We start from the raw sequence: 20,504 nt of genomic DNA on the forward strand, positions 1-20,504 counted from the left end.
AATATTCTATATATGGTAGTAATACCATCCTCATGATGTATTTCATTTACAAAATTATTTTCCTTTCTCTCCCAAATCAAGTACTTCTTAGACATAAAATCTAGAAAATCATAGTCTTTTTGTTTTTCCCTTTCTAAACTTATGCGCAGATTAGAGATCCAGGGATGGTCATACACATTTTTAAAAATTTCAGATTATATACGATTGATAAATTATCCCATCCATAAAATCTGTAATTCTAATTGTTTAAAATTCATTTATAGCAATGTTTGTCAAAATAAATCTCTACAGTCTTAACAAAAATCAAAATTTTGGTCTTCTATGACAGTAGCAGGTACTGAGGCAATTTGCATTTATGATATTCAATAATATCTGATTTTTCTCTAGAGGGGGAAGGCAAACCACAGGTTAGTTAACAGGAAGAACCTTCTTTTGCCCAGTTCTTGGATCCTCAGTGTGAATTCTCCCTGTTTTCCTTCCAGATAGCACGTCACATATACCTCTATTTGGCACTTCTCAAAGAACACACAATTAGTTCTTCACAAGACTGTGAGCTTCTCTCAAGAGTGGGCACTAAATCTTAAGTCCCTTGTATCTTCTCTAGGTTATGGGACTTATTTTAGGTAGATGATCACATGCTCCTGAAAATGGGCCCCCTCCCATAGCTATAAAAAATGAATCAAGAATCTTAGCTAGTCAGTTTTAGGGTAGGTCTCTGACCTTGTTTTTTCTAATAAGACGAAGTTGGGGATAGAGTGGGAGGGAGTAATGGGAGAGCCTGGGAAATATTTTTTCTTTTTCTCTCTGATAAAAGGCTGAGAGCTGCCCTTACCACCTTGTTTGGGATGTATGAAGGTAAAATATTTGGAGCTGTGGCAGCCATCTTGTGACCATGAGGCAACAGACACAGAACAGCAACGTTGAAGCTGATAGAACACAGAAGAAAAACAAGTCACTGAATGAACCTTCAGTACCTCCTATCACCAAAATTCTTATTAAGCTAAGATAAATGTCTTTATGGCTTAATCCACTGTTGGGTTTTCTCTAGTTGTAGCCAAAAGCACCTCAAGTACTACACAACACTTTTCCTCCAGAATGCCTTCCTGGTTTATTGTATCCACTGGTTCCTGTTTTGTTTGCCTATTCTTGATCATACAAAAATTACACCACCCCCCTTTATTACTGAGAATCCTAAATACTTAACTATACAGAGAGTACATGACTTTTACCTTGAGTGACTGCTGACTGTCTTCCTTAGGATTTTTCATTTTCTTCAAGTACTTTAGAATTTTTGTTTGCAGGCTCCTCTTATGAGTCTTCCTGCTCTTCTCTTCCTCCCTTCCCAATCTCCACTCTTCTTGCCTTTTATGATTGCTTCTACCACCTGTCCACACTCAGGGCTCTGGTCCTGTGGTGAGAGTGGGGCTACTGAAAACCTACATAGATCTGTTTCACAAAGAAGGAGGCTCTGGCTCAGGCAAGACCTGGCTACAATCAATATAAGTTACAGTCCTAGGCACTGGTTGTTGCTGCATCTTAGTATCAAAAGTGAGAAAACTTCAAGTCAGACTGTGGCTTCTTACTCTTTAAGATTTGAAATTTCTAGGTGGTCTTTCTTGCTTCCAGACCTAGAACTCAAGTTCTGGCTTACAAGTTCAGTGCACTTATCACTTTGTATTTCTGGTTCACCAAAATGCCTATAATGCTTTTGGACATAGATATGCTTTAAAATCTTCCCAATTTTCTATTATTTTTCAATTCTGCTACTGCTGCTGCTAAGTCGCTTCAGCCCTGTCCGACTCTGTGCGACCCCATAGACAGCAGCCCACCGGGCTCTGCCACCCCTGAGATTCTCCAGGCAAGAACACTGGAATGGGTTGCCATTTCCTTCTCCATTGCGTGAAAGTGAAAAGTGAAAGTGAAGTCGCTCAGTCGAGGCCGACTCGTAGCGACCCCATGGACTGCAGCCTACCAGGCTCCTCCATCCATGGGATTTTCTAGGCAAGAGTACTGGAGTGGCTTGCCATTGCCTTCTTCGGTTTTTCAATTCAAAGATCCCCAAATACCCATATCTAGGTACACCATGGACTAACATTTTAAAGCAAACATTTTATGTCAATGAACAAAAGGAAAGATTTGTTGTTGTTGTTACAACATAAAACTCTATATCATTCATCAGTAAAAAAAAAAAAAAATCATTAAGTGAACAGCAGAGTTTGGATGAACAAGCTAAGATCCATATAGCCTTCTGGATTAATGACAGAGACTAGATTTAGCAGCACTGCTCCTCCTTATGTTGATTTTTTCCCCCCATTTCCTCAACTTTCAGGAGATCAAAGGAAGAAGTGCTTCAGGTCTGTTTACAAAATGACATGCGCTCTACATAAAATAGATCCCATAAATCACTTTAAAATCCAGTCAGTTTAATATAAAATGTTTTTAATTGTTTTTGAAAACATTTAAAAAACAATTTTTGAGCACTTTCAATAAAAAAAGAGAACTGAAATGCTACTGCAATATTCAACTACTGTAGTTTCAGCAGGTACAACAGACAACAAAACACTGGGGAAATCTTGACTTTTTGCACTAAATGAAAACATGAAACAGGGCTTGTTTTTGTCATTTATGGTGTAGTAAAGCACATTATAGTACAAGACTCTTATATGAACCTCTGATGCACTGCACAAAAAAACACTTTCCTTCTTTTCAGTTCAAAAGTCAGTGCTTATTGCAATTATATGCAAAATTATTTACTTCATGAAGTCTTATCATGATAAACAGTATGCAAAATGTTTAAAACATCAAAACAATGAAAATAATCTGAGAAAAGAACATATTCAACAATAACTAAGCAGAATTAGTAAACATAAAAAAGTAAATAACTTGTGAATAACTATGTCTGTCTGGTTAACACTGAACCAGTTTCAATACAGCCAAGAAAAAAAAAGTGGTTACAGGAATACCTAGTACTGTACAAGATAAGTCAATAACACTCATGCACATTTTGTGATCATGTATTAACATGGTGAAGCAAACTAAACTTAATTCTTCCTGCTGTAATATTCTCATGTAAGAGAATAAGAAATAGAAATATCTCATTGAGATTAATGCACATTGCTACATAAGACAATTTTATCTGTCACTTTGATGACATTTTGTCTTTTCATAATGAAACACATTTAAAAAGTTTAATCTGTGGACTGTATTGGTTGCATTTATCCTAAGAGATGTGCCTACCACAGGTTCAACAAATTTAGTGCAATATATGAATCCCAGAAAGTTTGCTGAACGAATTCAACCAAATTTAAAGTGTTTGCTGCAATACTATACAGGGGTTAAAAATCCTCCAGTCTTTATATTTTTATCAAAAAAGATTCCCATTATTTTTTATATTAGTAGGAAGCTAATAATGTAAACAAGGGATTAGAATGGCCTCAAAATCTCCTTTTCAGAGTATCTCATATAGAAAGGCTCCCATCATTTGTTAAGAGAAATCACACAGTTTCCTTTGGGTATTGCATACTTTGGTGTGCAGTAGTGCTGTGTCTCAATGTACAGTGAAGAAATAACTAGCATCAAGGAAAAAATATCTAACAGATCATTAAATCAAGATAACAGCAAACACACAAATGTCAGTAACTAGGACATATCAATATATAAACCTCTGAGCCAACCCTAGCACCATTTATTTATCAAAATGTTAATATCCTACCTTGCAAATTTACTGAACAATGAAACCGTATTAAACTCATCACATTTGTTAAATATTCATTGATTGTAGTCTTCTGATTGGCTTACTAATTAAGGTAAAGGAAAGCTTAGTTAGGTTCAAGGTAGCAGACAATGGTTTAAGAATAACTTTATAAATTTAATGGCAAATTTTTACGTCTATTTGAAACTAATCTTGAAACTCAGTTAAATGGAGCTGTCAACTAGTGAGAAGACTTGTGTCAGCATGAAATTCATAAATAGTTATTCACAAAACAAAATGGGAGCTATAAGAGAGAAACATTCTAAAACAAATCCTGAGTGCTTCTTTTTGCAATTGTGGTTATCACAATAAATAAATTAAGCATGTTATAAAATGCTCCTCTTCTTCAAGTACTATTAGATATCCCCTTTGTTTTATCAGAGATAAAGATTTGTGACTTCGGACCTCGGGTGATGAAATGTTGTCTTTTCAGTTTTTTGTGTTATTTCTCTCCTGCTTGCTTGTGTTTCAAAGGGATCCCATGATCAAACTGCATTTCTATGTTCAGGAGGAGTGAAGGAGCCAGTCGCTAAATTGAGGACTTAAGAATACTATAAATAAAAACCTTCAAAATAAATCTTAAATAGAATTTAATATGTGCATACAGACATATTGTGATGAAACTAAGAAAATGCTTTTTAGTTTCCTTCTAAATTGCCCTATCTCAACTAACCAGATAATAAAACATAAGATATTCTTCTAACATGCTTGCATTTGTTCTATTAAATTACAACATTTCGCATTACTTACTTGCTTTGTTTACATACGTGTGTGTGTATGTGTGCACATGCCTGCATGCGTGCACGTCTTCTGTGGTAGCTCCATATTAAAACTAACATTTTAAAAGAAGACTAACACAAGGTCACAAATAAAAATGGCTACTAGTTTTTCCTTTTAATAATTTTAGTGCAGCTTTTGCTTTCCTTATATTAATATTTCATTTTCCATTATTTCCTCCTATTTAAGCCCTTCGTTGCAGGTGCAAATGGTACTGAAGTCCCAGAAAGTCCTACAGAGATTTTATTTTTTCATTCTACAGTAGCTCTATGCTTCAAGCCTAAATACTTATAATAACCTGAATATTATCCCTGTTTCAAGGAAGACCTTCTTGTCTACAGTTCACTTTAGCTATGATTTCATACTTAAAAAGATAATGCCAACAACAACAAAATATCCTATATCTAAAATCAATGGTTTCCTCTAAAATCTGTGCAGATCAACCAATGAAATAAAATGAACTTATACAAAATAAAGATCTAGACTGCTCTTGTAAAAGCTGGTTATTCTTTTGTTTACTAGCAAACAATGTGATTAAATGGGGGAACATTACAAAATTTAAAACCTAATATTTGTTTTTCTACAGCCTACTCTTTTCAGAAACTTGGTAAGAACTGAGGCGAGTCTAACCATTTCCTACTGAAGAAGAAACCACTTCGGCAGCAAACTCTTTTTAAAATGTCACAATTAATAGTAAGTGTTTCTGCTGCGGGAGGCACTTCCATTAAGACAAATACAATACATATGTCTTTAGTTACAGTGTGCTACATATTATAAAACACAATTTAACCCAACATTTCAACAGTAGGATGGTCCTTGCTTTCTATCCATTCAAAACCTGATGAAGTCATAGAGCTCATGGAGTCACTGCAAATTTGTTGAAACAAGGGGTCATTCTTTAATTCTTCCAGTGTAGGTTCATCATCTTGTCCCTGCTGACGACCTGGATCAAACAGTAGATTTGGGTCTAGAGTGTTCAAATCGTTGATGCTGCCTGAGAGCTCAGAAGACAACCTGATGTCGCTAGAGAAGTCAGACGCAGGATTAGTGAGGTCAGGTGCTACCTGACCTACTAGCTGCTGGCTGGTCTGCAAGCTGTCTCCACTCAACAGGTCTTTAACAGTGCTGCTGAAATCTAACTGTTGCTCTCCAATTTCTGATTGTGCTTGATTATCCCCAGGAGAAAAACTGATCTGATCGGTGCTATTACTTTTGGTGAGGTAAGATGGTGCTTGGAATTCATAAATAGAAGTGCTGGAATCAATCATATTCTGCGGATTGGCACTCGGAAAGACAGTGGACGTTTCCAAAATCTGAGTGAGATTCATCCGGGCGGTGTAATTGGAGGGCAGATTGTTCATGCCCAAACCTCTCACAGCATCATCATTGTCAGAATCAAGTTTACTCAACAAAACATTGGTTATTTTCTTACTGTTCGTTTGCTTTTGAAGAGCGTTTGGGAAGGCTGTTTGCATCATGACTGTCAATGGAACTGATTGACTTCTTTGAGCTATGTTGTTGGCACATGCATCTGTGTGGACATTTGTGAAAACATGAACTTCGGGGGTTACTGGACTTCCAAAGGGGGTCACGTTGGATCGGGGGATATTAGATACTGGGTAGAGGGTGCTTCCACTAAGATTACGCTGGCGATGAACAGCAGGGCTCACACTCCGGCACCTGAAGTTGCTGCTGGCAGATGAATTAGTTCCTTTATTATCAAGAGGGGCAGGGACCGCAAAACCCTCCTGTTTATTGGTGTTATTTACAGTGGCACCTTGATGCTGCACAGGAGAGACAGGAGTCAAACGACAAAAATGACTGTCATGATGTCTGGATTGAGACTGATAAGACTGCCCAGGCACAGCAAAAGCGTGAGGTTTCCTGAAACGGTCTTCCACTAGTTCCTGATAGCTTGGGAGAATGCCATGGCCAGAAACAGATGAATTACCAACCCCACTATACCCATTATTCATCCATTCAAGCTTGGTTTTGTCAGGGTGTGTGGCCATGGGTCTTTGCATTGGTTTCACAGGACTACTTGAGACAATGCTGGCATCATGATACGCCATACTGGAGCTTATTGGGGTAAATGCAAAAGGATTCCTGCATTCCACGGGGCTGGGAGGGACACTACTGCTGCAGTTAGAGTGTGGCGTACCGATGGGTGTATGTCGGCTACTTCCCAAAGCACTATCCACAGGTGTTGTCTGGGCCAGCCTGGAGCAAGGGCTCTCCCGTGACAGACTCTGCGACCCAGCAATCATTTCAGATGTCGGGGTCGGGTTGGGTGGGGGTGGAGTGGGTGTTGGGGTCGGGGTGGGGGTGTGGATTGGAGTGCCATTGCTATGAATTGGATGATAGAAGTGGGTGCTGGAGGCGTGAGATGACATTGGAGCTCCTGGAGTCACAGATTGACTCTGCAGGGTCATTCCCAAACAGTTACCATAAGAATGAGAGTTGTTCATTGACATCTGCTGCTCCATGAGCACCAGCTCTTCTACAATACTATCCTGTGTAAGCTCATCATCAAAAGGAAAGTAGCTTTCATTTGTTTGGGAAACAGAAGGCTCAAATTCCTTCAGTTCGGACTGTAGAGGTAACTGATCTGAAGACTGTGCTTGTATTTGATTCAAAGAAGATTCTTGGATCTGGCCATGCAGCTGCTGGGAATATGTGTCCTGTGGCATTCCTTCTAATTCCCAAACAGACTTCTCTAAGTCATTGATATCCGAGTGCTCGGGAATTGTCATAACACTGATATCTTGCTGTTGTTCACAGCCGGCGGATATAAACTCAGAATCCTTAGTGACCTGTTGCCACTCATTTGGATTAAAGCTGCCATCTGATTTTGAATCATTGTCCAAGAGAAAGACACTGCCTTCCAGCTTTACTTTGATATCTGGAGATGATGATGGTGTGGTTTGCTGTTCTAACGCTGAATCGCTGGTAACAAGAGCAGAGGGATCCAAGGGCTGACTTGCCACTATGTGTGAGTTGACATGTGTTGAGACCTTGCTGGAAATCTGAGCACCTGCTGCTGAGCTCTCTGTTTTCCCTGAATGTGGAACCTTTGGGTCCTTCTTAACACTGCCTGGTTTCTGACCTTCTGGGATAACTGCAGACAGCTGTTCCACAATTGGTTTCTTTATAGGAGGCACCTGGGACTCTTGCATTGCAGAAGAGAGCCGCTTTCTTGGACTTTTAGTGCACACTTTAGGGTCTTTATTTATTGAGTCACCATTAGATGGTGAGCTGGTGCTGGTGAAAGTGAAGTTCTGAGTGGCAACGGAGAGAGTGACAGTGCTCTGATTATTGCCTGTTGAAGTGCCTGGCAGAATTTCATTACAGCGGTTTTTACATTTGGTCCTCTGGTCACAAACCTTAGTTGCTTTTATTTCAACAACACCTTCGTTGGAAGGTTTCTGTACTGCTCCATCTATATTACTTTTCTGTCCCGAGAGGGCACCAGGTGCTGTTTTGGGCACGTCGGTCCCGTCAGAGTTCTCTTGGCACTGTATCGGAGGCTCATCTGATGATGTCTCAGGCTCCATTTTGACTTCCACGGCAGAGGGTCCCCCGGTGCTGCTGGTCTTGGATCCGGGAGACTGAAGTGAAACAACAGAACCATTCTTGATCTGTGGGATGGTCCGCGCTTCTTCTGTTGTTCCTGTAGCACTGTTTGCTGAGGCAGAATGTTTCAGAGGGGTACTGCTGCTGCTGGGTGTGAGGGATATCGCTGTCATCTTCACCACATTTAGAGAACTCATGTGTGAGGTGGGCACAACGGCGGTCTTGATGGGACTACTAGTGAAGAGGACAGTAGTCGGAGAGCGGATGGTGAGTGCACTGGTGCTGGCTGGCTTGGGTAAGATCTGAGGGTAGCGGTGCCGGGCAGAACGATCCCCGCCGGGACTGGCCGGGACGTTCTGAGGAGTCTTTGGTGTCTGTTTCACAGACTGCATGTGCTGAGTGACCACCTGTACATTGAGGGGAAGAACTTTGCCATCAGAAGAACTCATTGGACTTGGTGAAGTTACCAACTGCCTGGTCCGTTGGACCTGTTAAAAGATGGAAAACAAAAATACCATATTTATCAAGTCCAGAGTATAAACAGCGATTCATATAATTCATTAGTATTGAGGCATTTTATACATGTAATGCTAAAAAAAAAACAAAAAAAAACAGTTCCTATGTTAGACAAGAATTCTTTTAGACCAGATAAATAAACACTATAATACATGCAACACAGTGTAATAGTTACCAAATACAATGATATGTAAGAAGAATATTAACATGTCAGTAAAAAACTTCACATTGCTAAAACAATGATTTTTTAAAGGAGGTTATAGGGAGCAGAGATAAAATCTGAAGAACTATCACAACTATTTAATATAGAGGTAACTAACTGGAATTTGTGCCAAGATGACTCACTCACAGGGGAGACTGTCTTATACGTGGACTGACCTTGGACATTACTAACAAACCACTGTGGATAAGGTCTCAGATAAAACTACCGCCTTCCCCAGTTCGCTGTATAATGATCAGTGCAAGAGAATGGTTCCCAGGTACTCCATGCTTTAATGACAGGATGATGACGATGATAATGATAAAAACAAGAAAAAAATAAGATACAATATCTTTCTAATAGTATCACAAATAACAACCTAAAATACCATCTTGCTTTAGTACGATACTCTCTCATATTAAAAGCCAGTTTGTCATAACCTTGTTATGTTGTGACATAACAAGTGTGGGACAGGCAAGGAGTATACCAAGACTTCAATTTGCTGATAAGGAGAGAGACTCAGAGTAACTAAGAGACTTGCCCGAGGTCCCGTGTTCAGCAAGCCAGAGATGGGACTATGTTAATGTTTTACCGATACACATTATAATTTTGTTCCATCTGAATGATAAAAAGAAAAAAAAATTAAACCAAAAAAAAAAAAGCCTGCATTTGTGTCATCTTTGCTGAGCTAGAGATGACAACTCTGACAACTCTGAAAATGACTCATCTCCTATGTAAAGCTCTGACTGGTTATACGCAAACTTATGTGTCTTGTAATTTCACTTCTGTTCTGTTTATAGCTTATTTTGTAGACAACAATGTATATCCTGAATAAAAGACAACTGACTGAAGTGAAATCTTTGTGTGGTCACAAACTCAGTTTACACCTGAATTTATACCTCTGCTTATGGAGAAGCCTGGTGGGCTGCAGTCCATGGGGTCGCTAAGAGTCGGACAAGACTGAGTGACTTCACTTTCACTTTTCACTTTCATGCACTGGAGAAGGAAATGGCAACCCACTCCAGTGCTCTGGCCTGGAGAATCCCAGGGACGGGGGAGCCTGGTGGGCTGCTGTCTCTGGGGTCGCACAGTCGGACACGACTGAAGCGACTTAGCAGCAGCAGCAGCATACCTCTGCTTGCTGCCTTCTCCTGTGCTACTTTTAATTAAACAATGGACTTCCCACCATCCCAGTCATGCCAAATGCTGTTTAATTATATTACCGGAATGGGACTAGGGACAGCTGCCACGACGATACCGATAGGTTGAGGAGAGAGGATTGCAGGGTTCCCATTAGAGAGATTAGTCACTCCGTTGCTTGCTGAGCCTTCTGATTTTTTTGCTGAGGATTCTCCTGGCAAAGGGGATTGTAGTTTCTGTTCTTGCTGCTTCTTCTGGATTTTCCGTTGCAATTGCTGTTTAGCATCAATAGGAGATGGCAGAGTCTTCACTTGAGGCTGAAAGGAATTACTTTCAGCTGTAGGTATAAAAGCAGAAGGCTGGGTAATTCCTTTAATTCCTGAAAATAAACAGAAAGGAGAGCATAAATACTCTTTAGAGAAGGCAGTTACAATTCAATTTCTTTGATTATGTAGCCATCTACTGGACAAAGCAACAAACCCAGGACATTTTAACTCACATTACACTTACAGTTTATAAATACTTGCCAATATGGTTTTAACTGAACCTTAAAATATGACTCAACTTGGTAGTCAAACCAGCAATAACAGATGAAGACTTTGAAAAGAATAGTAGCTATATCACTAACGTGCAGAAGTTAAGACAAGTCAGTGCCAAGCTAACATGTTTTAGATTTTATCAGTAGATGTCAGAAAATCTCCTTCCTCTCTTCTCTAATTAAGAAATTCATGTATTTTTATGATTTTAATATTCAGCCCACAAGGGGCACTCAATACATATTTGCAGAAACCATCTATATCGTAGGAAAGAATGCATGGGGAAAACAAGTCTTTAATTCCACAAGAATTTCATAAAAATAGGTACTACAGTTTTAACTGATACAATTATATCAGTATGACTTAGGAGAAATTAAGCAGAATTTCTTAGTAAGACTGAAGTTAATAAAGTCTAAAAAAAGCGTCTCCGAGGAAACTTTTTCAAGCAGTAGTAAGATGAAACACTGAGAAAAAGGAATGATAAAATAAATATGGGATAAATTTTAATTTAAGAAAAACTGGTTATGTAATAAAATTAATTTTTCAAAAGCTCATTTCACATCTAGGGAGTGGCATTAAGATCAACAGAAAGGGAGCAGAGTCAGTAAGAAGAATGGAGAGAGGCCAGGGGAAGACACCCCGTCCTGAGGGCACGCCCTGCCCTTCCCTTCCCCAGACGGTTCTGCTTTTCATCTTGTGAACAGCAACAGCCTGGTGAGTGGGAGACGAGAAGAAGAGAAAGTACCTGTAAACTCTCACCCACACACTCATTCCTCAACAATCTCTCATTTTCTGACCTTCCCTTTAATCACCTAAGTACTATTTTTTCCCCTCAAATCCAACTCAAATCGCACTGCTCCCATGCAACCCGTAGCCTCGGCTCCGGCTACTCAGCACCTGCACCCCAAGAGCCTCTGCCAACCGCCCAAAGCTCTCTGATGCCTCCTGCCAGGGTTTCTGGACAGGAACGGGTTCCAAGCAGCTGACTTAGAAAAGGACATCTGTAATACAACCTGTTCTTAATATGGAGACTATAAAAAAACAGATTCATCTTCAAAGGATGAAGATTATTCACTACAAAAGGTATTTTTAAAAGTGGCAGTGGCTGAGAACAAAATTGCAGGAGATTCTAAAATACTGAATAATGACACAGTTGTTAAAAGAACAGCCTCTCAAGCTACTTTCAAAAAGTTACAAATGTCTATTTATATATTGTATAATATATATTATCTATTTATACAAATGTTTATTTATATGATTGTCAGTATTTTCATTTATAGAATATACCTTTTTTCACACTTATGCCTTAAAAATCTATTAATTCAACATTCTTTTTTCAGTCAGCCTATGTGAATACTGTGGGAAATAAGACAGATGTTTCTTTGATATGATACCTATGATATCATAGATATCATGATATCTAGATACCTATGTTATCTCTTAAATCTTCAATGTGTTCCTCTTCTGGGTGTCAGTAGGGGTAGGAGAAAGGGAACATTGAAAGTTGAAGGGCCCATAAGATTTTTTGAACCTGTTTTGCCAGAAGCTAGAACAGTCTTATGTAAAGGAGTAACCTTGGTTTTGGAGACAGACAAATCAGGATTCAAATTCTGGCTCCACAATTCATCTGACTATGGACAAATTACTTAACTTCCCTTAGTCTTACTTTTTCCCTGATCTTTAAAATGGGAATAAATATCATGTCTCTTACAGGATTGCCATGGGAATAAATGAGGTAACAGATGTGAACTAACTAGCTACATCAGGCTGCCCATGCACTTCAGCCCCTGTGTAACTGTAAATGTATGGATTTGAGTCATCCAGTTTATATTGAGATAGGAAAAATTATGATGAGGCTCTTGTAAAAGGCTATTTTGATCATACTGATGGTCCTCAAATGACAAAAAAAAGAGATAACAGAACAATCTCACACACATACCACAAATGCTTAAAGCTTCTTAAACATAGAGGAAAAGGATTTCTTATTAAAATAATGAAGTTAAGATAAAAAAGTAAAGTTATTCAAGAGTATAATTATAGTTCTCACTGTGAGAAATCTACCATTTCACATTAATAATTTTTTTTTAAAAAGTTATAATTTCCTAGAGTAATAACAAAATTTATTCACTCTTTCTTAGGTTATTAAAGTATGACCGAAATAAGACATTTAAAAAATTTCATGAAAACAGGTACTTTATGAAGCTATTAACTTACAAGGGAGTCATTATTCTAGTGATACTGACAGTCCTCAAACTGTCAATTCTAGAGTTCCTATCTGAATAAAAATAGCTATTTGAATGCATATTTAAAAAGTCACTCGTTATTTCATAGTAATGCTTCATTCACATGGTTTACTTTTTGTGAGACTAGGTACCTTTCACATAGTCCAAAGATCATTTCATTTATAAGTATTAGTTTTGGGGACAGGAGTCTCAGCAAGTAATTTAAAAACTTAACTTTACTATTTACTTGTAATACTTATTAATTTAGAAACACATATATACTTAAAAGTGCACATATATATATTCCTTAAACTTTAAAATAGCAATGGAAAAATTAATGAAATACCAACTGGCAAATCATAACGGTTTCATATTTAAGCAGATTAACATACAAAGCTGTAACTTAAATTTTATCATGAAAAACTATCATTATTATTTTTGTTAGCTCAATAAGTCCATCTGAATTTAGTATTAAACGAAGAGTGAACATATACAAATACTAAAAAGAGAAAGAAGTTTTATGGCTAAACTCTTTTTTTACCACCAACTCTAGATGTAGTAACACCCTGTCAGTTTCAGCTTGTTAATAATTTTGTACCTGGTGGTGCTGCTGCCATTACAGTAAGTGCTGCCATCGACTTGGTGCCTATATAGTGACTTTTTACAAGGAAGCGGGCTAATTCCAAGACTGTGTCAAATGGCTGGCTTAACACCTTCTGGGCCCACTCACACACAAGACGGCAGGCAGAAGAGATAACTTCTTCATCAATGTTCTGAAGCTGCCCAGAAGGTTCAGCGCCTTCCAACTAAACAGAAGAAAAAGGGGGGTCGGGGGGGGGTAGACTTTTAAAAAGAAAGTTAAGAGAAATTAAATTGAAGTACACTCAAGATACATAGGAAGTGAGTGAGTGAAAGTCACTGAGTTGTGTCCGACTCTTTGTGACCCCATGGACTGTAATTCATCAGATTCCTCTGTCCACGGAATTCTTCAGGCAAGAATACTGGAGTGGGTTGCCATTTCCTTCTCCAGGGGATCTTCTTGACCCAGGGAGTGAACCTGGGTCTCCTGCATTGTAGGCTGATTCTTTACTGTCTAAACCACCAGTGAAGCCCTTTAATCAGAAGATATAATCTGAATCTGTCAGGTCAAAGCAGTACTAAGTGACTGGTGTTGGCAGGCATAAAAGTAGATCCTTGCAAATATGAGTCCTATGCCTGTACCTACTGGTGCATAGCCATCAGCAGCATTGTGAATATAACATCTAAACATATGTTATTAAACATACATGAAGAATAACAGATCTGAATTCTTCTAAAAGCCTTTTCTAACATCAAGAAAACAAACTATGCCATGAACTATATTTTCTCTTCTGAAAATATTCATTCTATACACATTACTCTGTAGCTCAAATATTCCATTTGATGATATATACCATGAATATATCTATAAATCAGTAACTTTAGATCCATCTTTTTTTCCCCTTAATTTCAAGAGCCATGTGAAATAAGTAATGTACGCTAACAGTGTCCAGCCATTGTTGAGTTTTTGGCTCATTTATTTAATAAAAGGCGGAGTTCCTGGTCCCTGGTTTAATCCAAATGAGACTACGTAGTATGCATTTCAATGTTGATAATAAGGTACAATTTTACTTGGGATTCCCTGGTGGCTTAGCTGGTAAAGAATCCACCTGCAGTGTAGGAGACCTGGGTTCAATTCCAGGGTTGGGAAGATACCCTGGAGAAGGGAACAACTTACCCACTCCAGTATTCTGGCCAGGAGAATTCTATGGACCGAACAGTCCAAACACATGACCGTTGTTTGTTTATCCAAATGAGACTATGCAGTATGCATTTCGATGTTGATAATAATGTACAATTTTACTTATTAAAATAAAAGGCAGAAATTCTTACCCCATCTCCAGTTTTGTGAAAATCAAGATTGGGCAGTGTTGGCATATGAACAAAAGCTTTTTTTCTTAGTCCACTGTAGCAATATGTAATAAATGGTCAAGGTCTAAAGTACTCTACATTAAATGAACTGTTTATATAGTTAGCACTTGGAAAGCAACCATATATGAAATGAGAATAAAATCGGCCTGAGACATCATCTACTTTCTGAGTTCTTTAGGAAGAGACTTTAATATTAGAAACTCAGGACACCTTTACTCTTTTGAAACTGCAACAGTTCTTATAGAATATTACCATCTTAAAGGAAACAAAATGATTCTCATCTGGTATAAATTTTATGAATAAATGTTCCTAATAAGCTGTGCCAGCCACCAGTAACAAACAGGTCAGAAGGAAAGGAATATCCAGATGGAAACCTGGCAGAGAGAAGGGAAACTCTAGCCAGGGCACAGGGACAAAAACAACTCTTAAGAGTGTCACAAGGGCTTTAACCTTTTCACTTCTCTTCTTCCACTGAAACACACAGGATTATCACCTGTAACATGCCAATGACACACCAAGACATTTTTGTTTGCACTCAGGAAACAAGACTAGGTCGTGCAACTAGTAGTTAAAGAACACCTGCCTGGAGTCATTTTAGAAAAGCAGCCTCTCCCCTTCCCCTTCTCATCTCCTCCACAGAAGAATTTTCATGATTTGAAAGAGGCCAACAGCTAAGCAGAGAGAAATGATGTATTTCTAATAGGATTTCTAACCCTCCATGTGACAATCTTCTTCCAAGGGTAGGAAGAACTTTATAATAAAGTCTTAATTTTAATTTCCTTACTTCTGTTTGCTCCTATGGGGCCTTTTCTATGCCCTGGTTTAATTTTAAAATAGCCTTTAGATGATTGGATGAAAAACAGTTTAAAGATAACACTAATCCTGCAGGCCAAGTTCCACAAGAAAATTTTTTGAACGTTGTATATATCACCAGGGAGAGCCCTATGTTTCTAAGGTAGAGGAAGGAAAGATGATAAGCTAACATCTTTTTCCACTTTTACTCATATAATTTTCAAGTGCTGTCCTATGGTATACCTTGATAATCCTCATTACTAAGGAAAAGAAGATCAAACCATTAAGGACACATTACAGTGACAAAGTAAGGTGAGATCTATCACAGTCTTAATAACTACCATTTGTTATTTCTCTTTCAGTGTGATAAATAGCTGGGAGAATAACATTTACAATTATTCTAAGTACTTTTGAGTTGTTTATATTTGTTGATTTAAATTTATTTCTAAATATAGTTGCAAAAAAAAAATATAGTTGCTAGTTGAACTACAACAGCAGATGTTCAGTAATAAGTGAGAACTTTAAGAAATCACTGAAAATCAAACTGGTAAAGGATATTTAGATTTGCCTCTTGTGCCCAGACGACGTGCCTTCATGTTTGGAAAGACATTTTTCATAATCTTCCCGAAGTCAGCAGCACTTAATGGATGGTAACCAAGATTGTCACAATAGCTCCTGCAAGAGAAGGAGAGATCAATTTAGAGAGCAACAGAACTCAGAATCACATTAGCACAGTGTCATTTCAGTAAAATCTGACCTTTATGACAAAGTGAAGAAACACATCTTCAAGTCATTCACTACAATTTTCATTGATACATGCTCATCCTTCTTTAAAGACTAACTCAGGCTTAGTTTGTTTCATCCTCAGGGCATACAGTATTACTGCTTTTAACAGCAGAAACTAACACTCAACCAGTTGGGCTCTATGTTTCCACATATGTCTCAAGCTCATATACTGGAATAATTTCCAATGTAAACATTATGAGTGTCAGACAGAGACAAGACTACTACATGGTTTAGATTACAAACATGATATATTATGACTAAAGGAACCTTAGGGATCATCTATACCAACATTCTCATTTTACCAGTAAGGGAAAAAAATGAAGGCACAGTGTTCTCATCCCTATCACCCCTATTAATGCCAAGAAAAATTAATAAGGCAGTAACTTCAAGTGGGACCAGGGAAACAAGCCAAGTCTTAACTACTACTAGAATCAGGTACTCTGTCTTTCTCTACAGCTGCCAGTCCTAGGTAGAAGACCAATTCCTCCTTCACCAGTTCAGCAGCAGGAAAAGGCCATTTCTTCTTGGCCTTTGGGAGAACCACTACCTGAGGCATACCAAAGAGGAAGTCTGAAGAACTGCAAAATAACTCAGTCAAATCTCCCTGCTCACTCCCCATTTCAGAATCAACCAATATAGCTTCTTGATGAAGAAGTCATGTGGTAGAGATCCAAGGAGAGAGGTTTAGGATAAACAAGAAAATCCACTAGAATGGGCAGCATATAGTGGTAACTGGGACTTGAGTTCTTGTAGTGGATGGTTGAGTATGCTGGCAACATCTTTGAAATGATCTGAACTTGGAAATCAAATTGGTAGACACTCAGGAGAAGGATGGGAGCCTCAACAGAGAGGATGGGTAGGTCTGAAGACTGGTGTTTTTCTTGATTGTACCCTCCCTGTTGCAGCACCAAGCACCGCACACTCCTGTTGTGGGTGGGGCTGGGGGAAGGAGTGGAGGTGCCTAGCAGACGAATTCTCAACAATGCTGCAGAGCAGGGAGAAGGGAAAGGAGCTGATATGTACTGCGAATTCCCTCTATAAGGAATATTAGACACATCATATTTAAGCTGAGACTAAATGTGATATCCCATCGGTTCAGGGGCCAAGGTTTAAAGTGCAAAGTGAAGCAATGATCTTCTGCAGAACTGACAATTTAAATAAATGAACTGCATCAAATCATAACCATTTCACTAGCAAGTTAAATCAGTCATCTTTATGATTTAAACGAGCACAGAAAGAAAATGTGAATAAGCTCTTTCACAGCTTAGGGCCATGATACTTGTTTCCTCTACCTCGAATATTTTCTTACCCTTCAAGTTCCATACTGGTATGATTTTGAAAGGGTCTCTTCTGTCTTCCCTATCCAAAGCAGCACTCTCCTGCCATGCCCTCACCACCTTCCTTATCTGTGTACTTTGTATCTTTTATTCTCCTAGCTCCCAATTATGTAACAGCTAATTTATTTGTTGTTTGTCTCCTCCATTAGACTGTAAGTTCAACCAGGGCAGTGACCATGTCTATTTGGTTCACCACTGTATTCTTAGAACAAGGAACAAGACTGAAGAATCACATTAAACCTTAATATGACATATAACTTGATATGACTTTAAATATGACTTAGTAAGTATGTCATATTTAAAATGACAAGAAACCTTAAAGAAACACATTGAAGCAATGTGCAAATGAAGCAAAAAAAGAAAACAGTGCCCACTGGCTCCTATAACAGCACTGGCAGGTGGGCCTAAAAAACCTGAAATCATATAAAGAGAAAGCAATGAGTCTAATGAGAGATATAATATCCATTCTATCCTCCTTTTGTGACTGAGGTTTTGATTTTTTTTTTTTTTTTCACTGTATTAGTACACTAAAGTTCTTTACTTTGGCAGAAGGGGTAGGCAGAAGGTTGGCAAAACTAAGTGTCAGGATGACCGATGCAAAATTTGCTTGTCAAATTGAACTAATCCTGAGTATGATTTTAGAATGTGAACATACAGTTTCATCTGGTTTTTGACCCTTATTTATGCCACTAAAAGAGGGGAATTCATCGGGAGAATAAATTTTTAAAACAATGAACTTACCTTTAAAATATTCTTTAGCAGATAAATGTAAAACGTACTTTGGAGACATATAAACAGCTCAAATTATACCTCCTGAATCAAACAGAAGGCAATGTTGGGAATAAAACTACTTATGACTCAACACTCTACACTTTGAAATCTTATACGTCTAAGAGAAAACAGAGTGCCTCAATTTGAAAGTAGCAATAACAACACCTGAACAGGTCATCAATTTCTTTGTGAAATGAGTTCAGAAGGTTGTATAGTTCAACTTTCTGCCAGGTATGGAAACGGCTATCCTCAAATGGGTATCTGAGCACTTTGCTTGAGAGAGAGAGCCCTAGATTGTGAGGTGGTCTAACCAATCTTCAGTGGTTCTAATTACCAAAGAAAAAGAATTTCATTATTACAGCCTCTTCCCTACTGAGAAGTTCCAGGTATTCAATGACTCTTTAATATATCAATAATCAAGTATTTATCGGCTCCTCTGTCCATGGCATTCTCCCAGCAAGAATCCCGGGCTGGGTAGCCATTCCCTTCTCCAGGGGTTCCCCCCGACCTAGGGATCAAACCCGGATCTCCTGCATCACAGGCAGATTCTTTGCTGTCTGAGCCATTTATAGGCTATCCTACTTATTCACAATTTTGAAACCAGGACTATATAACACACCATAGGTCATTCCAGTCCATGTCAAGATCTTGGTTAGTTTATATCTTGTTTTCCTGCTTCATAACTTTAACTGCAGTTTGATCAAGCAAGACATGGTGTCAATTAACATCTAACTCAGCATCAGATTATATTTATTCAGGACTCAAAAAAAAGGGAAGGCACAGAGAATGTCCTATTCACAGGATAACGAACAGTCTAATGCCATTCTTGAGATCAGATTTCTCTTTTTGTTGTACTGTTTTTGTTTTTTTTTTTTTGAAGTATGCTTTACAGACTTTGAAATTAAGCTTAACATTTAATATGGCCAACATGTCACTCAAAATTTTCAGCAGCAAGTCTATCTTTAAAGTTTATTCATACCATTTACAAATAAACTATGTAAGTTAACAGTAAACATTGTTTAAAGGTACAAAAATATAAATGAAAATCATAAAATACTTGTGGCAAAATACAGTCATAGGATACATAACAATACTTAGACATTTTTGGACTGCTTCGTACATGTTACTTCATTTAATTCCACCCCAAGTTTCCCTGATACCTCAGTTGGTAAAGAATCTGCCTGCAATGCAGGAGACCCATGATTAATTCCTGGGTCAGGAAGATCCCCTGGAGAAGGGATAGGCTACCCACTCCAATATTTTCAGGCTTCCCTTGTGGTTCAGCTGGTAAAGCAATGTGGGAGACCTGAGTTCAATCCTTGGGTTGGGAAGATCCCCTGGAAAAGGGAAAAGCCATCCACTTCAGTATTCTGGCCTGGAGAATTCCATGGACTATACAGTCTATGGGGTTGTAAAGAATTCTCCAGGCCAGAGTAGTGGAGTAGGTAGCCTTTCCCTTCTCCAGGGAATCTTCCCAAGCCAGGAATCAAAGCCATGTCTCCTGCACTATAGGCGGATTCTTTACCAGCTGAGCCACTACTGCCTAAATGCCAGTTAATGAGGATGGTGACAATAGCCCCTAGAGTGCAATTAAGCTGTCTCAATGCAATGACACATTTCTACCTATAAAAAGATTGATGAAAGGATAATCTGTATATTATGTAGAAAATAAAGGAAAATACCACTACATGTTTATGAAATGGTATAAAGTCCAGCTGCTTTTCTTCATAAGAACATGCTTTCAATTTGTGTACCAAAAGTTCTAGTTGGGTTATGGACTCCTACAAATTCAAGGCATCTACTTCTGACTTAATGCGTGATTTCAAAATGCCTTTTTTTTTAAACCCTTGGACCCACTTCACTCATCTTTCCCAGCCTTTACGATCATCCTTTTCGCAACCAACAATAAATTATCTCTGTTAGCTTTTTTAAAAAGAATTTTTAGTTGCAACATGTATGCGAGATCACACTGTATTTGTCTTTCCTCTGTCTGATTTACTTCACTTAGCATAATGCTCTTGAGGTCCATCCATGTTGCTGCAAATGCCAAGCTTTCATTCTTTCTTAAGGCTGAATAATATTCCGCTGTGTATATGCACAATGTCTTTATCCATTCACTCACTGATGGACACTTAGGTTGTTTCCATATCTTGG

The 20,504-nt window shown here is 38.4% G+C and overlaps 1 protein-coding gene across 1 annotated transcript in view; it reads right to left on the reverse strand.

Annotated features, from left to right (window-relative positions):
• Positions 1–2,418: 2,418 nt before the first annotated feature.
• Positions 2,419–20,504, reverse strand: part of RFX7 (regulatory factor X, 7) — a 73,147-nt gene continuing 55,061 nt past the window's right edge. The window contains exons 4-8 of the mRNA XM_010836788.1: positions 16,015–16,131; positions 14,626–14,710; positions 13,313–13,520; positions 10,040–10,335; positions 2,419–8,589 (exon numbers count right to left, since the gene is read on the reverse strand). Of these exons, the coding sequence (XP_010835090.1) occupies positions 5,314–8,589; positions 10,040–10,335; positions 13,313–13,520; positions 14,626–14,710; positions 16,015–16,131 (3,982 nt within the window). The 3' untranslated portion in view covers positions 2,419–5,313. The remainder of the gene's footprint in view (positions 8,590–10,039; positions 10,336–13,312; positions 13,521–14,625; positions 14,711–16,014; positions 16,132–20,504) is intronic.

The sequence above is a fragment of the Bison bison genome, unplaced genomic scaffold, assembly GCF_000754665.1.
Source record: "Bison bison bison isolate TAMUID 2011002044 unplaced genomic scaffold, Bison_UMD1.0 scf7180017864066, whole genome shotgun sequence".
Taxonomy (NCBI): Eukaryota; Metazoa; Chordata; class Mammalia; order Artiodactyla; family Bovidae; genus Bison; species Bison bison.